A 16,970-nucleotide genomic window follows, 5' to 3' on the forward strand; every position below is an offset into this window, starting at 1 on the left:
TGATTTCGTGTATAAAGTTGAATGTCTTATCTTTTTCCCCCAGCCAAGTGTCGTGAAGATTGCCACCCAGGCCATGGCTACTGTGATCAGCCCGGAGAGTGCAAGTAAGTATCCTCAAAATGCAAGTTGCATTATTTAACATTTTAAGGGCCAAGGTGCAAATACTATGGATATGGCTCAAGCTGAAAATGATGATGAGAGTGCAGATAGTTATGTCTGTGCTTATGAGTGAAAGTACCAATTGTTTAAAACATTGGTAGTTGAAGCTTGTTAAGTACAAGTAGTTAGAAAATATTGAGTCTTGAATGAAAGCTCCATAAGGTTTTTGGTGTGAAAGAAGGCATGATGAGAAAATTTCAAGTGTGCAAAAGTAAACCAGTGAAAAATGTAGGTGTGACAAAATTTCAGCATGTGAAAATATCCTCAGATGATGTGTAAGAGAGTGTACCTTGAGTTCAGTGTTTTGACCAGTCTAGACCTGAACCTTAATGGAGTTGTGCATTCTGGCAGGTGTCGGATAGGATGGAGTGGTCCTACTTGCCAGGAGTGTAAGCCACTACTTGGGTGTGTCAATGGGGTCTGCACTAAACCTCTCGAGTGCAGGTGTAAGCCAGGCTGGACAGGTCCACTCTGTCAGACACGTGAGTACTCATTTTCATACAAACAAAACTATTAAATGTTTTCGTTGCACAAGGTCTTCCATGTACTCTTCCAGAATATAGATTGATATAAACTGGACATGGATAATCTAGTATACTGTAAACTCTTGACTCAGGGAATCTACCATAAACTCATAATTGGGAAATCTAGTGCATTATGAACCTTGTACTTGGAGAATCTCGTTACTTGTAAAATCGTAACACTGGGAGAATTTAGGGTATTTCAAATTCTACACTGAAAGAGTCAGTCTTGTTATATACTTATGACAGGTAAATTAGGGTATTGTAAACTCAAAACATGGAGAACCTTGTATTGTAAATCTATAGCACTTGGAGAATATTTTATCTATTAAGCACAGCACTGGAATAATTGAGTTTTTTTATATTCCCAATGGAGAGAATCTACATTATATGCTAAAAACTCAAGAACAATCTAATATACTATAAGATCAAAGATATTAGATATATTTATTGTACTGTAAAGCTGGATCACAGAGGAAAGTAAGAATGTAATGAATTACGATGATATATACACATAAGATTAAGTAACTTGTCCTTTGAGGGCCTTCAGCCAGCATTGTGGATATCACAGGTCCTTGAAACCCATACGTCAACAGCTTTAGGTTTTCTAGATCAGGTTATCGAGAGGAAGGTCAAACTCTCCCACAACATTTATTCTTGTATGAGATATTTATCCCAGCTTGATGTAGGTATGATCTAGTGGGCTCTTGAAGACTTAATTGATATAGAACTTCTCCTTCCCCAGCTGTGTGTGCTGAAGGGTGTAATAAGACCCATGGCTACTGTAACAAGCCACTAGAGTGCAGGTATGTCCAGGAACATCTGCCTTTGTCTGAAGATATATTTGTGTTTAAGGGTAGATTTAAGAATCTGTTCATTTTTAGTGGTGCATGCACATACATATGTGTGTTTATTGCTTATAGGGGAGAACCTTGTACTCATGGAGCCCTTGTTTTCCTGCTGGTCACTTGTGTAAAAGATTTTTGCTGTCTTTATCTATTAAATCAACTTTTTTTTAATATCTCAGTGCCTCCACAATTTTATTACAATGATTATGCAGCTCTAAAAGGCACAATCCCCCAGCTCTAAACCTGTATTGCCCTGGGCTATGTAGATCTTTGATCCTATCATGTCAGGCAATTGATGTCTTCCCACTCTAAAGAACTGTGATATTGTCATGTTACATCAGTGCTTTAGTTGATAGCTAATTGAAACTACTTGCCATTTCCTGTTTGTAGAGGGACTTTATGAATCACTTTTGAAGTTTATGGGATTTTACAAATATCCGAGCCTTTTCTTTCAAGAATGTCTGTAATTCCAATACTGATGAAGTTTTGCATTTCTTTAAAAGAATATAGTTCTAAAAGTGAGCCTGAAACAGAATGCATGGCATGCTGTCTGCAACTGTTTGGTTATGAATTCAGTGGGTTGTGGCTTGGGGGAATAATTGTTTCCTACTTCAGCAGTTTGTCTTCCATTAAGAGGCAGGTCTTCCATCACTTAATAATGGATGACACTTAAATTACTATTTTTCAAAGAGGCCCAACCTTGATGTTAGTGCCACTGTCCATGATTGGTGTGTTTTTTCTTTATGAGAACTAATGCTTTCCACTACAGATGTGAACCTACTAACTGGTGCTGTCTGTTACAGTTGCTCATCCACTGAATGCTGGTACTTATTATGGGTATGATGCCATTAATTAGTGCTGCCCATTACAGGCGTACGACTGCTGATTGCCGGTACCTATTATATATGTGATGGTACTAACTAGTGCTGTTTATTACAGATGTGAAACCACAAACTGATACTGCCTATTGATGATGTGACAACCACTAACTAGTGCTGCCTATTACACGAAATAGATGAATAGGAATATATGTGAAGGACCAACACCAGAGCACCTAATGTCCTTTGATGAGATTATCTGCTGTAGGACAGTAAACAAAATCCTAAATTTCTGATCTATGTAGATGGAGAACACAATGGTAAAACAGAAGGCTGATTCTTTCCTTGAATGGTGTGAATTAAAAGAAAATTTTTCATTAAGGGTATCAGAACACTCAGTAGCTTTCCTTCTTGCAGTTGTGGAGTTGGTTCATCCTACCTATTACGAATAAGGTCACTGATTTTTAATCTCTCATTTCAGGTGTGAAGTGGGATGGTGGGGCGAGAAGTGTGACATGTGCTTCCCATACCCCGGATGTAAACACGGCAACTGCAGTGAGCCCTGGGAGTGTGTGTGTCACCCTGGGTGGACAGGCCTCCTCTGTGACACATGTGAGTTTAGATGGAACTTGAAGGAAGGAAGGAGAGAGGTAAACAGATACACCACTTAGTGGGAAAGGTTTGTAAAGCAGTGAGGCAGTAAGGAAGGAAGGAAAAAGAGACAAACAGACATAACGCTTACTGGGCAGGTTTGTAGAGTAGTAAGTGGGTAATTCAAGATTTTTTCTCTCTACACATATATATCATCAGTGCCATTTCACATTAGAGGTGAGGAAGTTCTGTAAAGACTTCCACACTTCAACTCCCATCTTATATATGTAACAGAGATGTATGAATCATTTCAAGCAGTTTCTCATATTATTCTGGATTTTATGCTTTAGTTGTTGGATTTCTAGTATGATATTGATAATTGATGTTATTTCTTCTTAAAGTCAGCATAGATTAAGATGAAGTTAGTGTTGTTCATTCCCAACCCACAAGTATACAATCAAGTTCAAGGAAAAGTCAGCACAGTTTGTCCTTTTTGTAATGAATGGGTCAGGTTACTATTTACTAAAGATTGCAAATGATCTTTTATACCATACTTGAGAAAAAAGTATCCTTAAATATGTGTATGGCAAATATTTTGACGAATTAGACAGTGAAACTTGTTTATTGTTACTGTTTTACATGAGTTGACTGAAATAATTTGTGGCCTTTATTGCAGCCAATGGTGAGAGAGGGTTCTGCCAGCGCCATGCAGGTCTGTGCCTAAATGGTGGAACATGCATCGACACTCCTGGTGGCCAGAATTACACCTGCTCTTGCCCTTCCCTTTTCACTGGTCAGCGCTGTGATTACTTGGCTGATATGACCATGGACACTGCAGGTACCAGCAGGTCAAGAGAGACTGGAAATATATTCTCCACAGGAACAAGACAGAACATCCAGGTCATATTGCCTGATGCACCCTCACCTCGTGGAAATGATTCCCTCCTGCAGCCCATGATGACAGCTCCCAAAGCACAAGGTGAGATGATGAATCAAGAAGATGCCAAAGATGCTCGCCGTCGCTTTCTGCAGAAACATGCTCGCATTTCATTTCGTCAACCAAAGTTAGTACACAGTGAAGAGGGATCAGACAAGCTTCCTTTCACAGTCGTTGAGCGGAAGCTTCTGCCACTGCCAGTGGTGCTGCCACGTGTAAGTGAGATCATCCCAAGTAAGCTTCACTTCACTCGTGAGCTTAAGCCTGCCGCCAAGCAGCCTACACCCATACTCATCCTTGATCCTGGAGCCTCAGAAGATAACCAGGACAAAATGCAAGTGAGGAACTCTCTCCAGCAGACACCACAAAGTTCAGGGCGGAACCACATCAATGAGAACAGGCGGTTCCTCAGGCACCAGCAGGGTTCACCAGGCTTACTCCCTGATCCTGATGACAGCATCCTCGAAGATGCTCCGAGGGCCAGGCCTGTCCTGGTGAAGGTCCTCAACTCACAACATCGCCCAATACTTGTGAGTGCCCAGGCTAGAGTGCTACCCAGACCCAAAGCCATAAGTCCTGTTCCAATCAGAACCGGCCCAAGACCCAGACAGCGCTCCCAACCACAGAGAAGACCTGCCACTCCCTCTACATTTCCAAACATTGAGGAATTATCCACTACTCCTACACCAATAGAAGAGGCTCTCTGGGAACAATTGACATCAGACTCCTCACTAAGTCCTACGGTGACAACTCTTGAACATTCTGCAGAGGAAACAGAGAGTCAAGAAGATTTGGTTCAGACATACTATAATGAAAATATTAACGGTCGTGTCCACATAGGTGACATCAGCAGTGTCGATGATGCTGCACCCCTTGAAGAGATATTTGATGCCTTTATTGAACTGAAGAAGGTGTGACAGTGATAACCTTGTACAGTTACATCCCGTTCATTTCATAATATCTCACAGTGAACAGTAAAGTGAAGGTCATAAAGCAGTTCTTCGTACATGTAGTATGATGCCTGTCCCCATAAACACTGAGGTGACTAAGGCAGGAGCTAAGCATTGGTGTGCTGTGATAGACACTGATGTTAACCAATGTTGGAGTGCTAGCCACAGAGAGAAACATGCTGGACCAGTCTTTACCCCGTGCTATGACACCTTTTAGATGGAGCAGGTTTTTGCCTAGTCAGGCCATTTGCCCGCCTAGATAGATGATATTTTTTCATACAGAACTGGTTATTTTCTGTTATGTACACCTTGCTGTAGTGTTATGTCTTCCATAGATTTTACCTATCCCTCAACATACCTGTAGCCTTAGCTGACACATAATTTTCTCTTCTTTGATTAACATTATTCATTTTGATGTGTTTGACATGATTTTGGAGTTTTTACTTTTTCTTACAAAAAGTGTGACCTTTGTCACTCTTAAGAGGAAGTACACAAACCTGGAAATGATAATTCTGATGAGGAAGTACACAAAACACTAAGATGTGTTTGTTGCTGTAGAATGTCTTAATACAATTCTGATTCTGGAACCAAAGATGTTAAAGTGTCAAGGTGAAAATCATATTTTTGTATCCAATTTTCATCCCATTTCCATGGGGTGGGATCAGATGCATACAGACTCACAACTTTTGTGCAAATTAATTTTGCAGGACAGGTTCCCAGCCCCAACCCTGCTGGCTAACAAAGGATAAGAGATGTGTACTTCTGTGGGGGTAAACTTTCTACTTGTTTACACTAAAGTGAAAAATGTGCAAAAAGCTAATATGGAAGTGGCTTTTGTTATTCATAACTTCAAGATGTGATGACTGGTTTTGACGGTCCAAAGATAGAATATTTGAGATCATCACTACCAAACCCAGACACGGTTTTCCTAAGTTTGACTACAGGTTTGATTTGATCTGAATAGTTTCAATATATGTATAAATATCTATATCTCTGATACCCATTCCCTTCGGGAACTCCCTAAAAGGGGTGGTCACAGCAGAAGAATCTCCATTAACAATGAACTCTAGTGCCGCTCATTAGCCTGCCTGACCCTTAACAGGCCATAGGCGGAGGGCAACTCTAGCACAGTATTTCAAGAGGTTCAGTTTTTGTATGGTTATCCCTATCTGTTTCTCCTCTGTATGTGATAAGTGTTATGATTCCTATTACTTTTATCACAAGAAACTGTATGTAAGAGACAGAATTGAATGCTGATGTTTTGTTTGGTTAACAACAAAACAAATAAATTTTTTTTTATGAAAACTCAGAAGCATTCCATGAACAAAGTTGAGGGAGTGTGGCACATGAACTAACTTAAAAGGCTGAAAGAACCGCAAATATATTGCCTCAAAAGAAGAGAAAGTTATAATCTGTTCATGGCAATAGAGTGAAGGTATTAAAAACAATTACTAAACCAGAAAGCTTCTCATCAAAAGATACAAACTTATTAAATCTTCAAGAAACCCATGGAACATGTAAAGGAAAAAGATATATGACAGTCCAACCAGAAAAATAGAATAACTTTTCAGTATACTGCTAAGAGAAAGAAGAAACATGCATGGAACGCCTACAGAGACATTCAAGAGAACACAGGACGTGGTTAAAATTAGCCCCAAGTGAACTAAGGATAGATAACTGAGTAATGCAGGCATCACCTGAGAAGGATAATTTTATTCATCAAGTAATATGTGTAGTAAGTGCATTGTGCTAGCCTTGCAATCATGGCAAAATTTTGTCATGTGCTCTCTCACCCAAAACCTTAGTCTTTTATCGATATGTAAGGACTGTGTTTTCCCATTCTACCATACTTTTTCTTTACACTCACCATTCTTTTGATGTCTGTATGTCTATGCAATCTCATTTCTTAATCACTCCTTTTACTTTCTACATTTCCAAATTTCTTTCATTTTTTTTCTCCATTACCTCTTCTTACTCCATACTGTATCTCAAAGAAACTATCCCTCCACTCCTTAGTTTCAAGATAGTCATGTTTAACTTCATATTTTAGATGTAGCTGTACTATTCCTTCAAATTTGGAACTATTCACCCTCTTCTTTTCCTAATTGTACACATTCCTTATACCCTTGATAAAGACTTCTCACTGCTTCCAGCAGCTTTCCCATCACACCAAATATTCTTGAGACCTTCCACAAGGCATCCCTATCAACCCTATTATATGCTTTATCCAGATCCATAAATGCTACATACACAACCATCTGCTTCTCATAAGAATTTCTCCCATACATTCTTTAAGGCAAACACCAAATCCACCTCTCCTCTGGCAACTAGTAATACTTATTCAATCTGAATTTTTTTATCTTTTAAGCATACATAGCTTGTGTTCTTTTAGTGTGTTGACCTAGATTATAAAAGCTGGCTCTCTTGAAAACATTTCTATGGGTACGAGGTCTACCTAGCTTGAGATGAAGTTACGAATATCATTCTTGACCATTGAATGTTGAGGGACGAATGATTGAAGTTAAAGAATTTAGGTGAGGTTTCTTAAAGGGTTCTTAAGAGTGTCCACTGGAGGGTCCTGCTATTTGGCATAGAAGAAGATAGGAAGAGTATTTTAGAAGGCTCTTTAACAAGGACAGTGAACAAGAAAATGTTAGGAAAATGAAAGAAAATTTAGAGGGTACCCATACTTCTGCTCTTGTTTCATAATTAATTACAGAGTTGCAAAGAATTGGAAAAAACCCTTAATCTAGTCATTTAGAAAGAAAGACAGTTAAGGGGAGACATAGAAACCACCCATAAATTCTGAGGAGACTATGACAGACATAAAACTTCGTATGTCTCCTATGACAAACAAGAAATTTGTCAGTAGTATTCTTTCTACCTTGTACCCAGGGATTATAATAGCATTGAATATTTATTGTTTCTTTCATTTTTCTATACATGTTGGCATCAACAACATACCTATCATTTTCCAAAGAGAGAGAGAAGCATAAGCAAGACAGCTCGGTTCTCTCAAAATGTAAGTGCAAATCTGTAGTTTAAGAAAAGAAATTCATGAGGTATTTCTTACTTGATAACAAAGAAAAGGTTTAATAATCTATATAGAGAGCCTGTTTAGTAAAAGAATAAAGTAAGATTGGAAACATTACCTCCTCATTGGAGTCTTATTTGATGGACATCTACCAAAAGGAGTTATGAAAAAAAAACTTTATTGAGACTCGCATACGTTCAAAAGGAAAAACAGATTTTGTCAGTCGAGAACTGTAGTACAAGAATTATGATCTACTGTAGCTTGATTGAAATGTTCAGTCAGTATATCCATATACATTTAACACTATTTCCATTTAAAAAGGATGAATCAAGTTCACAACACCTCCTGATCTCTCCATATACATCCTCCAACTTTTAACTAGAAATATAATTCAAGATAAAATCTTGGAACAAGATTATTTCAGAGATGAATACATAAAACCTCAACCATACACGGAATGAGAGAAAACTGATGACTGGGTTAGTTTTTTGTTTTCCAAGTTTATATTTGCAACGTTTGTATATATTCTTTTCGTGTCCACCAGTTACCACATATTTTGTTGTTGTTTGGCTTCTTTGTCTCGTTTTGCAAATACTGTCTGGACTTTGTAATCTTTGTGAGTTCTCTTCTGAATCAGTACTGAATTCTTGGCCGTGAAGTGCAAAACCTTAGTAAGACAACCACTTTTTTGGCTATGGTTCTTTTGGGGCTAGATGATTCCACGTCCTTCTTCTAACTATGGTTCTGGATTAACTTCCATCAAAATTAAAATTTGGAGATAACTATTGATAAGCAAAGTTAAAAGTAGATGAAAGTGTATTTATACTTCCCTATTCTTAAGTGAAGCACCAACCTCATCAGAAAACTTCTCCACTTTATCAGGGTTAACCCCTTAGATGCACATTAATTTTTGACCCTACGCACAAATATCATAACGTGAGGAGGAAAAAAATCATATGATGCATGGAGCAGGAAGAGCCCATCTCTATGTGCATCATATATGTGGACAGTGAAAAAGTTAATGGACGTTGGGCATGGAAAAATTCTTACCGTTTGCTTGTTTAGCAAATAATATTGATTATGTACAGACTTTTATGGTAATTTCTTAGTAAGATAAGTCGAAATGTTCGAAATAAAATTCTATTGCAATGTATTTTAAATGTCTTAACATTCTTAACCAATGTCAGAATGTGTAAAGTAAATATATTTAGTTTCTAAATAACTTGGGCATAAAGAACAGACATTATATATTTTATACAAAGCTTAGTTTTATTATCCTAACCACTTTTTTTGAGGATTATTTGGTTACCTTCTTGGAGAGAGAATTTTACACACATGGGATCCGATCTCTTACCCAGTCTTTTTCTGTTCTGCAATTTATTGAATTTATTGTGTCTTCCAAATTCTTCAAGTCACTTAACTCATTCTATTCGTCTACTATTCATTGCTACAAAGGTATTTGCATACATCTGTTTAGACTTGCCCAGTTTCTAGTTATGCCATTCAGTTGACTGGTTCTTCCCAATCTCAAAGAAGTTTTGTTTGTCACTGTGTGTGTGAAAGTGTATGTACATATTCATGTGACTGCTTGTTTGTGCAAATCATGAGGGAGTTTTAAACCACAATTTTGTACTACAATGAGTAGTACACCGCAAGGCCTTTTTCACCCTGTTAATTAACACCATGAGTACACTCCAGGGCCTTTCTTTTTCAGTAGCAGACATTACACAGGGAAATGTTGCCTTCATCAAAGCCATGTCAATTTAAAAGGTTAGACAATGAGTTTGTCAAAAAAAGTAAATAAAATAGGGGTTAATTTGAGCTTCTCAGATGTTTAGAAATCCAACTCTCAAAAGTGGAAAGATTAGAGGAAGAGGGGGTGGGGGGACAAAACAGCAAATAAATTTTCTTAGCTTTACTATGAATGGAAAGGAGTAGGAATCACATTGGACAATCCTTAGATGGCCGGGGACAAACACACAGCTCAGCAGAGAAATGACCAAAATAATATCTGCAGAACAGGGAGAGGGAAGCAACATCTTATAGGACAGAAAGGGATGGCTGAAAAGAGTTGATAGGGGAAACTTTCTGTTCTGGCTTAAAGAGGTAGAAGAGAAGCCAACTTAGATTTGAAATGAGTACTCCATACTGACACTCAAAAGAGAAATAACTGTGCATACTATATCGTAGCTCTTCCATCTACGACCGACTCAATTAAAATTTTAATACAATAGAAGGAATGCTTTTGTACAGAGGCTGAGTTGGCAGAATATCTCTTACACACAACTCAGAAGTTAGAAGATGCAAAATATTCATAATGATTTATGAGACACTGATCCGTGAATATTTACATACACAGACTAATATGATAAAAGCTGCGAGTGAGCTTGCAGAGCAAGGGTCAGAAAAAATTGTGTGGTAACTGATGATGTACCAATTTTTCTCAAAAGCCTTTGGAATAAGTTAGGACATAATGAGGTCAGAGCCTGGGAAGTAAAGCTATAGCAGGGTCAGAGTCTGGAAGTAAGGATACAGTAGGGTCCGAGCCTGGGAAATAAAGATACAGTGGTGTTAGAGCAAGGGAAGTAAAGATACAGTGAGGCCAGAGTCTGGGAAGTAAAGATGCAGTGGGGTGAGAGGCTGAGTAGTAACGATATGTGGGATGCAAAGACTGTACTAATTTGGTAGTACATATTCTTAGGACCGATTCTTTAATTCCAATCTTGACTAGAAAAAAAATATATATATGAGGAACTATTTCATGGGAATCTTAATGACACTAACAAATAATTTCTGAATATACCAACTGTGTCATGTTGCAGAGGGAAGCAAGTGTAATACTTTTGATACATTTTGAATGTAATATCGAAAATTAAAATAAACTTCAGCCCTTAGGTAAAGTTAGATGAGGTTTTATGGTTTCATTAAATTTATAAAAATGCCTCATGCATTCAATATTAATCCACCAGTCTTTTTATTTTTAGAATGCCTTAATGGTGTATAGGGGCTAAGTAACAGCTAATATCATGATTCGGAAGATTATAATTTATTGATTTTTTTTATATATCAACCAAAGCAAAACAACAGGGGGAGGGGAGAAATGGAATTTAGGGTTATACATGTGAGCAACTATGAGGTAATATAAAATCGGTAAAACTTGTAAAAATGAAAATGAAATTGATAAAACCCTCATCAAAGCTTACCTAGTCTTCAAAATCTAAATACGAAATATACAGGCACTAAATTGGGTGGCTACAGGGGATTGTATGGCTGCTGTCTATGTTGTCTGTTTATTCACACTTGGCTACTTTTGCATGACACTCAACCATGGATCAACCACTTATTTTTCCACTACAGAATTTCAAAATTATGCTAAATCGTAACTATTAGGAATGTTAGATACTTTTTTATATTTTTTCTACTAAAACAACATAATGAACTAGTTTTTCCTAATATTCAAAACCCTGACTATTATTTACTTAATATCTCAGAGAAATTTAACACCTCAAAATCATGTTCAGCAAGTGTTACTGTGTTCTCCAAACACTAAAGAAGAACTGCGACAGGAAATTATTTAAAATTAGTGCTAATAGCGATGCGGAGTTAATCTGGAGTTTTTCATAAAAATTTCTTAGGTAGTAAAAGCTTTGCGGAAGATGAAAGCCGGCAAGGCAGCAAGTTTGGATGGTATTGCAGTGGAATTTATTAAAAAAGGGGGTGACTGTATTGTTGACTGGTTGGTAAGGTTATTTAATGTATGTATGACTCATGGTTAGGTGCCTGAGGATTGGCGGAATGCTTGCATAGTGCCATTGTACAAAGGCAAAGGGGATAAGAGTGCCCAAATTACAGAGGTATAAGTTTGTTGACTATTCTTGGTACATCATATGGGAGGGTATTGATTGAGAGGGTGAAGGCATGTACAGAGCATCAGATTGGGGAAGTGGTAGAGGATGTGTGGATCAGGTGTTTGCTTTGAAGAATGTATGTGAGAAATACTTAGAAAAGCAAATGGATTTATATGTGGCATTTATGGATCTGGAGAAGGCATATGATAGAGTTGATAGAGATGCTCTGTGGAAGGTATTAAGAATATATGGTGTGGGAGGCAAGTTGTTAGAAGCAGTGAAAAGTTTTTATCGAGGATGTAAGGCATGTGTACGTGTAGGAAGAGAGGAAAGTGATTGGTTCTCAGTGAATGTAGGTGTGCAGCAGGGGTGTGTGATGTCTCCATGGTTTAATTTGTTTATGGATGGGTTTGTTAGGGAGGTGAATGCAAGAGTTTTGGAAAGAGGGGCAAGTATGCAGTCTGTTGCGGATGAAAGAGCTTGGGAAGTGAGTCAATTGTTGTTCGCTGATGATACAGCGCTGGTGGGTGATTCATGTGAAAAACTGCAGAAGCTGATGACTGAGTTTGGTAAAGTGTGTGAAAGAAGAAAGTTAAGGTAAATGTGAATAAGAGCAAGGTTATAAGGTACAGTAGGGTTGAGGGTCAAGTCAATTGGGAGGTAAGTTTGAATGGAGAAAAACTGGAGGAAGTAAAGTGTTTTAGATATCTGGGAGTGGATCTGGCAGCGGATGGAACCATGGAAGCGGAAGTGAATCATAGGGTGGAGGAGGGGGCGAAAATCCTGGGAGTCTTGAAGAATGTGTGGAAGTCGAGAACATTATCTCGAAAAGCAAAAATGGGTATGTTTGAGGGAATAGTGGTTCCAACAATGTTGTATGGTTGCGAGGCGTGGGCTATGGATAGAGTTGTGTGCAGGAGGGTGGATGTGCTGGAAATGTGATGTTTGAGGACAATATGTGGTGTGAGATGGTTTGATCGAGTAAGTAATGTAAGGGTAAGAGAGATGTGTGGTAATACAGAGAGTGTGGTTGAGAGAAGAAAAGGGTGTTTTGAAATGGTTTGGTCACATGGAGAGAATGAGTGAGGAAAGATTGACCAAGAGGATATATGTGTCAGAGGTGGAGGAAACGAGGAGAAGTGGGAGACCAAATTGGAGGTGGAAAGATGGAGTGAAAAAGATTTTGTGTGATCGGGGCCTGAACATGCAGGAGGGTGAAAGGAGGGCAAGGAATAGAGTGAATTGGATCGATGTGGTATACCGGGGTTGACGTGCTGTCAGTGGATTGAATCAAGGCATGTGAAGCGTCTGGGGTAAACCATAGAAAGCTGTGTAGGTATGTATATTTGCGTGTGTGGACGTATGTATATACATGTGTATGGGGGGGGGGTTGGGCCATTTCTTTCGTCTGTTTCCTTGCGCTACCTCGCAAACGCGGGAGACAGCGACAAAGTATAATAAAAAAAATAAATATAATATATATATATATATATATATATATATATATATATATATATATACATATATATATGTGTGTGTGTGTGTTTGTATGTATGTATGTAAGATCAGTATATATTACGCGTAATCAGGTGAAAATTACCATTAGAATCCCAACTGGAACTCCCTTGAAATAAATGTCAAATGTATAAACATTATGATAGAAAACATTTATTTACGTCCACTTTAAGGCATTTAGATGACTGCGTAAGACGTTCGAATTTCCTTTGGAAGTTCAGTGTCGTTTGCAATCCTATGTGTCTGACGCGTTTTAGATTCACTTGTTTCTAGCTCACGTTATGGAGTTTATAGTCGAACCAAAACACTTGGTGGTGGTTTTTGTAGGATTGGATGGCTTATATCCGGTGGTTAGGTTGGCCTTAGACATGGAATTGGAAGAAAATGGGAGGATATCAACGAGGCGGAATGACACTGACCCTTGACCAAGGACCGAGCGCCATCATGGCTACATTTTGGTTAATATAAGAGAAGCCCAATCATGGCGGTGGAGTGCCGCGCCTGTCAGCGGAACTTTAACGAGTTAAAAAGTGATTTTGACCAGAGGGAGAAAGTGGTAGACTTCGTTCTGGCCCATAGCTTGATCCCCGCGACGTCCGTGTGCCCAAACTGCTGTCGTGTGGTGGAACTGAACCCGTACACGATGCAGTTCAGGTGTGACAAGAGCCAGAAGGTCACCAAGAACCAGCGGGAGAAGGTGGTCCGCTGCCGCTACCACAGGAGTGCACGGATGGGCACCTTCTTCGAGAACTCCCACCTGCCCGTGGAGAAAATCCTCCTCTTGTCCTACATGTTTTCCACGCTGCACAAGAACGTGTCTCATGTCTCCTCCCACCATGAGTTCAGTGAGGATGACGAGGTCGCCATGAATAATGTACGGGTCGTCCAGCGGGAGTTGAACTTGGCCCCAACCACAGTCATGCTGTGGTTCAACTTCTGTCGGGAAGTTTTGGTCGACTACTGCGTCGAGCAGAGCCAGAGGCTAGGAGGACCTGGCCACATAGTGGAGCTTTACGAGGGAAAGTTTAGGAGGAAATATCCTCGGACTGAGGGGAAATGGCTGATTGGTGGCGTCCAGAGAGATGCCAAAAAGGTGTTCCTGGTCGCTGCTGATGACTGTACGGAAGACACGCTGGTGCAGACCATAAAGCAATATGTCTTACCCAAGACAACCATCATCACCGACTCCTGGTCCAGCTTTAAGACCCTGGGGAATCACGGCTACACACAGAAAAAGCTCAACAACACGGACAACTATGTTGATCCGGAGACAGGACAGTATACGTCAGATATTAAGAAGATGTGGAAAGATGTGAAGGGACAGGATAGGGGGTTGAGGAGGGCCCAGTACTCTGAGACCTACCTCGCACAACTCCTTTTCAAGAAGATGTACACAAAGCAATGTGACAGATTTCACAATTTTTTGCTCCTCGCTGGCCGGTTTTGCTCCCCTCGGTAAGGTAAATGTTCTCGAGACTAAATTTTATATTCCCCAGTAAAGCAGTGACTGAGTTCACAGGACATTTAGCAGTTTTCTTCTGTATAGTGTATGCCTGTTCATCAGATGGAATGTATCATCTATATTTTCCAGCCAAATTTAATGTAAAACTTATGGTTGATTTAAGCCAACCTGAACTGTGGTATTTGATGCTATCATAGCCCGAGCTCACTGAAATTTGGAGCTGCCCTTAGTTTTGGAGTCTCCTTTCCTATACAATTTTGGAATGTTTAGAGCATTGATCGTGGTCCTTAATTTCTCAAGCCATTAAATGTCTAGTTTAGTGATGCATCGCTATTAGCCATGAAAAATGAATGTGTAATTTAGGAATTTTATGATCATTGTGACTATTGAAATACCTCAAATTGATGCATTTTGAATTTTATTTTGTTAAAATTAATTTGGAGAATTTGTGCCAAATGAACCTTTTCTTCTTGGATGATGTAATTTAAACTGATGTAATAGTTGAAGTTTCAACACATTCTTGTATGTACTTCAGTGGTATGTATTGCTTCCTAGTCTTTCATTATGCTTCACATAACTAATGAAATATTTGCAGATGCCAAATGATATATTTTTATGTTGGCATAGTTGTTATTTCATGAACAAAATTGATAGACTTCTGCGTAGATGAGTCAAACATTATTAGCGGACATTGTTTTCCCAATAGCCAATGGATTACCCATCCAAACTTGGGCATAGCTAAAATTGATTGGTTTGACGTTTAACTCGGCTTTTTCCCTGCACTTCATGATGATGGGTATGATCTCTCAACAGCTCCACTTTCCTTGATGAAATAAATTTGAATTGACCTTTTGACACCAGAATTGATGTGTGAATGTTAACACTTTCAAAACCTTTGCATTTATAGGAAAAGTCTTAAATACAGAAATAGAGTGTAGGCTTAAGGTGGACAGTGCCAGCATAATATTGCGTCTCCCACTGATGGTGTTATGTTGCAAAATAAGTAATGTCCAATTAGTGTGACAATAGATATTACATTTATGTTCATAATTTATGGCATATCCTGCCAGCTCTCCACCATGAAGACAGAGTGCATCAACGTGGCTGGAGAAGTTTTAAATTATACCTTACATTTTAAGACCAAGAGGAGGAAGTGTTGGTTTTACATACCTATAGTATGAAGTTGATTCATGCCCTGTCACCTGTAATTGGACATTAGACTAAATCAATATCTGCAATCTGGAGTTTTGGTCTTTTTAAGATATACAGTTAGAGCTTTGCATCTTAAGGTGTGAATTTAGTGTAGTATTTTTGAGTATAGATGAGGAGACTGGCAGATAATCGTCGTTGGGAATATTGTTAATACTTCAGAGAAATTGCTGTAACTCAGTAATGGGACATTGTAGCTCAAAGTGGGCATAAGATGCTTTTATAAATCATAGGAATTGTCTGAAACCATCAAAGGACAACAGATGGAGTAGGCTTGTTTAGTATACGTAAAAGTTCCGTTGAAACAATGTAGAATGTTTGTTGATATAGTTTTGAATTGATGTTTTTAACCCAAGTTATTGAATTTGTCTATTTCTTTCCCCAGTTTATGAGTCCACTCGAGTACAGTTACCTTTTTTTATGTCACTAAAGGTAAGTAGTCGCTGAAGGTAAGACCAAGATATTGGTGGATTTTGCACCATCAGCTTAATATGTTAAGTATTTAAGAGGTAAGTAAATTACTCATTAGACTAAACAAGAGGTTAAATTATCATGATTAAGAATTGATGACAAATTTGGTTACCATATCAGTGGACTTATAAAATTCTTTAGTATAATCAGGCATAGCTGTTTGATGAATCACCCAAATCAATGCATATCAAGGTTTGATTAGCCAGTTAAAATCATTTTGAACTAAAATTGAAAGATGACTCTGACCAAAGTAAGCTTATGCAGTTGTACCGTACACTTACAAATATCAGACAGACATTAACAGTGGTCATGAGATTTCTTGAGATACCTAACTGCCTTTCCTGGTCCAACAAATCAGTACCAGCAACATTGGTTTCACTTGCACACGTTCTGTTTTGGATGAGCCATTGTTCCATTTGTGTAATGTAGTACTGCATATGTGTTGTTTTATTGGTGTCAAGGGTGATGTGATTGTGAGATTGTATGCAGAAGACAGGACATTTGTGCTGTTGGTTGCTGGAGGTCATGCAGGGAGAGATTGAAGATGATTGGATAAAAATTGTATTTGAGAACTCCATTGTAGAGCTGTAGGATTTTAGAGATGAAT

General features: G+C 38.6%; 2 protein-coding genes across 3 annotated transcripts in view; both read left to right on the forward strand.

Annotated features, from left to right (window-relative positions):
- The window catches only part of LOC139764876 (uncharacterized), a 78,538-nt gene extending 69,419 nt beyond the window's left edge, over window positions 1-9,119 (forward strand). Inside the window, exons 8-12 of the mRNA XM_071691920.1 lie at window positions 44-104; window positions 511-641; window positions 1,426-1,486; window positions 2,828-2,958; window positions 3,614-9,119. Of these exons, the coding sequence (XP_071548021.1) occupies window positions 44-104; window positions 511-641; window positions 1,426-1,486; window positions 2,828-2,958; window positions 3,614-4,791 (1,562 nt within the window). The 3' untranslated portion in view covers window positions 4,792-9,119. The remainder of the gene's footprint in view (window positions 1-43; window positions 105-510; window positions 642-1,425; window positions 1,487-2,827; window positions 2,959-3,613) is intronic.
- A 4,386-nt stretch (window positions 9,120-13,505) lies between these two features.
- Window positions 13,506-16,970, forward strand: part of LOC139764872 (uncharacterized) — a 33,603-nt gene continuing 30,138 nt past the window's right edge. For both annotated transcript variants that reach the window (XM_071691909.1, XM_071691910.1), the window contains exon 1: window positions 13,506-14,676. In XM_071691909.1, coding sequence (XP_071548010.1) covers window positions 13,703-14,676 — 974 coding nt within the window. In that variant the 5' untranslated portion in view covers window positions 13,506-13,702. The remainder of the gene's footprint in view (window positions 14,677-16,970) is intronic.

This window comes from Panulirus ornatus, chromosome 51 (assembly GCF_036320965.1).
Source record: "Panulirus ornatus isolate Po-2019 chromosome 51, ASM3632096v1, whole genome shotgun sequence".
Taxonomy (NCBI): Eukaryota; Metazoa; Arthropoda; class Malacostraca; order Decapoda; family Palinuridae; genus Panulirus; species Panulirus ornatus.